The 6,800-nt window shown below is 32.0% G+C and overlaps 1 protein-coding gene across 1 annotated transcript; it reads right to left on the reverse strand.

Moving 5' to 3' along the window:
* On the reverse strand, positions 582 to 5,427 carry LOC107637542 (homeobox protein SBH1-like). Its single transcript, XM_016340949.2, has 4 exons — positions 4,420 to 5,427; positions 3,952 to 4,210; positions 1,034 to 1,278; positions 582 to 939 (listed from the first exon to the last, which is right to left on the reverse strand). The coding sequence occupies exons 1-4, from the start codon at positions 4,870 to 4,872 to the stop codon at positions 736 to 738; spliced, it is 1,161 nt and encodes a 386-aa protein (XP_016196435.1). The 5' UTR covers positions 4,873 to 5,427; the 3' UTR covers positions 582 to 735.

Below are 6,800 nucleotides of genomic sequence, written 5' to 3' on the forward strand. Positions count from 1 at the left end.
TAAAAATTATCATTTTTTATTTTCATAATCTTTTTAATTTTTATAGTAAAAGATATTCAATTTAAAAAATAAAATTTTTTTATGAATTTTTTATAATAAATGTATTATTTATTTACTTATTATCAAACAAACTAAAAATAAAAAATATTATCTTTTTCCAACTTAATAACACCTTAACAAACTCTAACCATAACTACATTTCTATTTTTTTTTTCCTACTAAAATAGAAGTCCCATTTTGGAATTAACATAAACAACTAGAGAGTTATTTTTTCTTCTGTTGTTCCTCACTCAAAATTGGTTTTATGGGATTTGGCAAGAGTAATCAGCAATCAATAGCTTTATTTATTATTTTCTTATTATTTTATTGAAACTTTATATATTCATAAATCAACTTTATAAATAGTATCATCATTCATCACAAGTTTGTTGACATTCACTAGACCCGACCTCACATAAAGGACCATCCAAAAACCAGGCAGCAGCATAGAGAACTGCAAATTATATACTGTATTTATAAATCTTAATCATAACTTAGAATAATGCTTAATCTCTAGCTACTACTTACACACAAATAATAACAATAATAATAATACAGGATAAGTATAAATAATTAAGGTCTTAATTAAGTGATCACACAATAAGCTTATGACTGCTTTGCAATTAATAATTAATTAATTAATTAGACATATATAATTAAGCAAGGTGATGATTATGGAGATAATTATATATGTTTCTAGAGCATTGTGTTGGGGAGATCCATGGAAAATGGATTGGCAAGAACATTATCCATGTAATAATGTGGATGGGTTGGATCCACCACCACAAATTGCATGTCCTCAGAAGGCTTCCAGTGGCGTTTCCTCTGATTAATAAACCAATTGTTAATTTGCTTCTGATCCAAACCAGTGGATTCTGCTAGAGCCAGCTTCTGTGATTCCTACACAATTCCACAATAATGTGTTATTGATAATAATTATTTTGCATGCATGCAAGATGCTTAATTATTCTTACAAGGAAATAATGATACATACAGAAGGGTAAGGCCATTTGTAATGTCTGCTCCACCATTCAAGTAATTGTTGCCTTGCTTCTTTCGGAAGCTTCCCTTTCTTCCTCTTCTTCATGAACTCCTGCTTCAGACTTCCCAAGTAGCCGCTGTACTTTCTAAGAAGCTGACCCTTCAATTCCCTGTCTTCTGCCTGAGGATCTATCAAGCTTTGTAGATCTACATCTTCTTCTGATGATCCATTATTCCCATCATTTGCCTCCTTGCTACCTGAACCATTCAATTATGTTATAACCACTACATATGTTTCATGCATCAGTTTAATAATTACTATATAACTATTAATTAACTAGTTTCTTAGCCACCCATTATTTGAAAAATCATATAATATAAAGTACTTATTTATTGTATATTTTCTCATGTCTGAGTCTTTTTCTTTCCTCTAAAAGACTTCTGTCCCATATTTGTGTCCCACACTTTGTATTTTTCATTTTTCACAATTTTGTAACAACATCATATCATATATTCAACATTACACATGATTCTTCCCAAAATCAAACATGTGAAAATTTACCCATGATAAAGGAAGGAGACACATGGGACAGAACAATTGTTTTCCCTCAACAAAGCACAGTTCAACTATAGCAAATTAGACACTTTTAATAATGGTTAAACTTAAATGAAGTCAACTCTTCAATCAATGTAGAAAAGTACATATAACCAACCAAATTCAGACAGAATATGCAAGGTACAAAAATCATAGGACAATAAATAAAAAAAAGTAACACATTGTTCACTTTCTTTTTCTCCAATACAAAAAAAATGAAAATAAGGCAATGAATGAGTGTAGTAGCTGCCTTTAAAGCCATATAAGTGCCACCATTATTTCAAATAGCAGCATACATTTTATATATCAAGCCACAGAAGAATCATGAATGGGATAAATTTTAAAGAACTTAAGTGATTGATTTTATAAATACAAAGGATGAAGATAAGTACAGAACACAATGATTAGGAAATAATTGATTCAACAAAATGGAAGGTATATAACTTCAAATTAATGCATAGGTTAAAGAGCCTGGAGACCAATATGGCCAAAGAAACATTTGAAAATAGAAACTCATTTTTCAAGAAGCACAGTGGCCCTAAACCGTACACCCTGAGATAATGTGATTAACTTAGTCTATTTTTTCAAAATAAGATATGAAGGGCTACTCTATTATCACAAATGAGCCCTAATAAAAACATATAAAATTTCTATTTCTATATACTAACAAAAACTGACCTGTTCTTTAGTCTACCCAATTACATTAGTAGGTCAGAGATAGGAAGAAAAATGCAAGCTTTTTGTTTTTCCTCTATGTATTTAGTCTCAAGACATTGACTAAAAACAACCAAAGAAAGCAGGTAATTAACCATGGAAGATGAAACAATTGAAATCATAAACCAGAAAAGCATGCAGCTAAAGTAGTAAGTAAGAAAACACTGTTGGTTGCTCTCCTAAAATAGAATCTTTCAGGCTTTACAAGAAAGACACTATGTACTTATTTTGGCCCATCACAGTTAGAAGCTTGATGAGAAAACATTGATTCAGCAAAAAGCTTGGTCTTGTTGACATATACAAGCCAGCATATATGCTATAAACAAGCTCCTACTTATTTTTCTTCATAGTAATACTCATCAACATTATAGCAGCAAAGTTTGACTAGTATTAATGGTTGTCACATTCAATTGTATATTCTCAACCAGCCATGAACACTGTTTAGATTTGACAGTGTGTGCAAATAATTAAATCACTATCATATATAACATCATGAACATGTACACTAAACAAGCATGAGAATATGTATCTGCACCCGCAGACACAAATATACGCAGAATATATAGTTATTTCAATACCTATAGTAGTCACACTAGTTGAGAAATCATACGCATACATAACACTACACAAATATATTCTAATCACATAAATAAAGTTGATGCATGACCTTTGAAAAATAAATAAAATTAAAATTCTTAATCTATCATTATTAAGACAAAAAAAAAGTGATATCATATCATCTACATGACATTTATAAAGTGATGTGTTTTGATTGAGTGAAATCAAAATGATGTAGTAGTCCCCTTATATATTTTTTGGTAAAATTGGTTCATCCTCAAAACATTTCATGCAAAAATTGTAAATGTTTAAATTCATCACTGTTACAACTCATTATGTGTGCCCTTTTTGTTTAGTGTAAAACCTTGCTATTACCAATTTTCAGAAGAAACAAGAAACCCTAATCCCTAGGTTATATATTTAGTTCAAAAAACCCTAAATTCACGGACTAGTTGCCTGTTCATCCTCACACACATGAAATCATCATTAAGTATATAGAAGAATATAGAATCTTTCACAATTCTAATAAAGATGCAAAACCAGCAAAACTGAACGTCTCTGCACACATCAAATGGGGAAAATACATAGAAAAATAAAACACTTATATTTCCCAAAAACCATTTATCTGAAAACATGTCAATTCATGCACACAGGAATAGGAATACGAAGAAGAATTAGCAAAGATACAAACAAAAGTTCATTCAATGCACTAACACCGAGAACAAAGAGAATCACACACACACACATACATCATAGAGAATAAAACACGTTTCGAGCAAAGGCACCTTTTGCTTAGTAGTGATATTTGAAACTCTTGAACAAAGATAAAAGGGTAAGCAAATTAAAACAACTACATCATTTTTCAGAAGGATAACGTCACCAAAACGTTAAACCAAAAAGATCATAATTAAAGCTGAAAAAGTAAAGTAAAAGTAGACGCTTCAATCCACTTTAGATTAATCAAGAACATGCATGCATGAATTTGAAAATTATGGAAGACTAATAATATAGCATTTTAATAAATCTGAAAAATAAAAGTGTTAAGAAATAGTAGGACTCATCACCAAGATCTCTAGAAGAAGAAGAGATGGTGAGATTCTTGAACTGAGACTCCATCCTTTGAAGGAAGATCATGGCTTCCTTCAAGGGTTTTGAAAGTTCTTGCTCGTACTTTGTGAGCATCTCACAGTAAGCTTCCATGAACTGATCCAGAGATGGATCTTCACCTAGGCAAGAAGCTGATGTGTCTCCTGCAGCTGCCATTGACATGGCAGATGCACATGCTGCTTCTAACCTTGCCACCACTTCAGGTGGTGCTCCAACCTGCAACAAAGAGAAAATAAACCTCTCAAATAGGGTTCTGAGTTTATGATTTGTAAGATACAGTAATCTCAAGATCCGAACTTTGTGATGAAAAAGGTGTGTGGAGAAATTAATTAGGCATGGTTTTGAAGGGGTGTGATGATGATGAGTCCAAAATATTTTTGTCTGTTTTGAGATAGAATACAACAAGTTGAGTCAAACTTGCTGACCTTTTGACAATTGATGTAAGCTGCCAAGAGGCGGTGATAGTGAGGATGGGCCATGATCTTTGCCTTGACAGCAGAAGAAGGAGAAGAGGAAGAAGAGCTTCCATTGTTGTCCATGAAATAATACCCTAATCCAGTAGTAGTAGTAGTAGTAGTAGTAGTATTGTTTTCAAGCATGAAAGAAGTGTTGGTATTATTATTGTTGGTGTTGGAAGTAGGCATGGGAAGGAAGAGGTTTGCAATGTTATTAGAAGTAGAAGTATGATTTTGATGAGGAATAAGATTATTATTTGTTGGATGATGGGAATTAGTGACTAAAGGCATCATCATCATTGGAGATAGGCCACTACCACTAACACTGTTATTGTTATTATTACTACTACTGTTGTTGTTTTCTCCAAAAGCCATGAAACAATTAGAAGGGCCACCATTAGAGCTACCACCCTCAGCTTCCATAGCTGGATGGATATGATGTTGGGAGGGGTCTCCCGGGTTTTATGGTAAAAGAATGAGGCTGCTTTTTCCACAGAAACAATCCTAAACACACAACAACAGTAGTGTCTACAGTGATAGTTGTTGCTCTCAGTCTCAGTACAGTAACAAAGCCTGCAGAGATTTCCTTTGGAAAATGGGTGTGTGTGTGTGTGTGTTGGTAGGATTAACTCACTCACGCAGGTAGTTGCAGCTGCTCATAAAGATGGAGGGAGAGAGGGTTGAGAAGAGGGGGAGGGGGGGTTTGATTTACCTTCCCAATGAAAACTCTTCTCCTCTCTTTTCTTCTCTATACTGCCACTGATACACTGCTGTTTCTGCCATACAAACAATAGCAGTAGAAAGAGAAAGAGAGAAAGAAAGAACGATCAAATCGAGGATGAAGAGGAAACGAAAACAAGTTACCTACACTACTGAATGAAGAGAAAGATAGGTTTTATTATGGGGCACGGAATCAATTACCTTCTCTCTCTCTTTTATGCCAATCTCTCCACTCATTTAATTAATATTCTTTCACCACTTCCTTTTCCTCTTCTTGCTCCCCACTCTCAAATCAATCCACTAATTAAACTATTAATTTCACAACTCATCTTTCACTTAATTAAGCTGCATACATAAATATTCAAGTGGCAGCAGGTTCTTGTGTGTGTTTTTTTTAATTAATTAAATATTATTCTTGACTTGAAGTAATATATAAGTAAATGTTATCCTATCCTCTCTAAAGTAACATGTAAGTTACTTTTTCTGATGTGTCATATTTGAATTAAGTATTTATTTTTATCGTCGTCGTTGTGCTTCCTAAGTATCATCGTCTTATTGGGTGTTTCATTTTCTTCTTCTGTCAGGCCGTCACCGTCTTCCAAAATATTATTAACTCTCATAAGATTAAACTAACTCAGGTTAAAATAAACATCCAATTAAAATATGACATATTAAAAAAATAATTTACATATTACTTTAGAGAGAGTAAGATAACATTCACCGTATAATTAATAATGTTTAGCATGCAAATAAAAAGGCGCGCGAGTCTACGAGAAATAATTAAAGCTGGTAAAGTATGTGGGACAGTGGGAATGTGTGTATAGGAGCATAGGTTTGTTGCAAATTATATATGTGAGGATCCATAATAATAAGTAGCGTAGGTAGCATCACTAGTTCCCGTAAAAATACCGTAGTGAAAACTGAAAGCAATTCCATATTGTCGCTTCACATTGTCCCCCCCTTCCCATCACTTACCCCTATACTTTATCAATGCTTATTATTAATTAATAACCACTTCTAATAAATCTAAAATATTATTATGTACTTGACTTGACTTGCTACATAGATATTATTAATAATCAGTTAATAATGATGAGATTATTGAGATCAGCAGGGTCGTAGTAGACTGGTAGGTGTCTAGGAATCTCTTCAGAATTGATCTATCTATCTATGTATCTATGTTGCCGTTAATCAAATGAAAGACTGCATCATCAGCCTGCTCATCAATTTTATTTTATTTTTATCTGTCTATCCATCTATCTATTTTTGCATCAATTTATGAATATAAAATTCTGATAAATATAAATATAAATTATATATTTTTTTGTATAAAATTTTTGTAAATATAAATATAAATTATTGTTAGTTAAATACTAACAAAAATTAATAATATTTGTTGGTCATATAGTATTGATGTAATTTAAATATGCATTTCAACTTTTACTTGGCATTGTTCTTAGAAGTGTAAACTCTCTTGTTGGTTCTTTAATAAATTGTTGTGAAAAACAAAACTGACACAATAAAATTTAATATTTTTGTAAACTCTCTTGTTGGTTCTTTAATATATATAGTAGTGACGTCCAATCAAATGAAAAATAAATTACTTTTTATTATATTTAAATAATGATAAA

The sequence above is a fragment of the Arachis ipaensis genome, chromosome B04, assembly GCF_000816755.2.
Source record: "Arachis ipaensis cultivar K30076 chromosome B04, Araip1.1, whole genome shotgun sequence".
Lineage (NCBI taxonomy): Eukaryota > Viridiplantae > Streptophyta > Magnoliopsida > Fabales > Fabaceae > Arachis > Arachis ipaensis.

Bases quoted from the DNA above. Each gene is read 5' to 3' on its own strand.
- LOC107637542 (XM_016340949.2), bottom strand. From the start codon at position 4,872: ATGGAAGCTGAGGGTGGTAGCTCTAATGGTGGCCCTTCTAATTGTTTC. The intron at 4,211-4,419 runs GTCAGCAAGTTT...TCTTTGTTGCAG, and splicing joins CTTACATCAATTGTCAAAAG to GTTGGAGCACCACCTGAAGT. The intron at 1,279-3,951 runs GTGATGAGTCCT...TGAATGGTTCAG, and splicing joins TTCTTCTTCTAGAGATCTTG to GTAGCAAGGAGGCAAATGAT.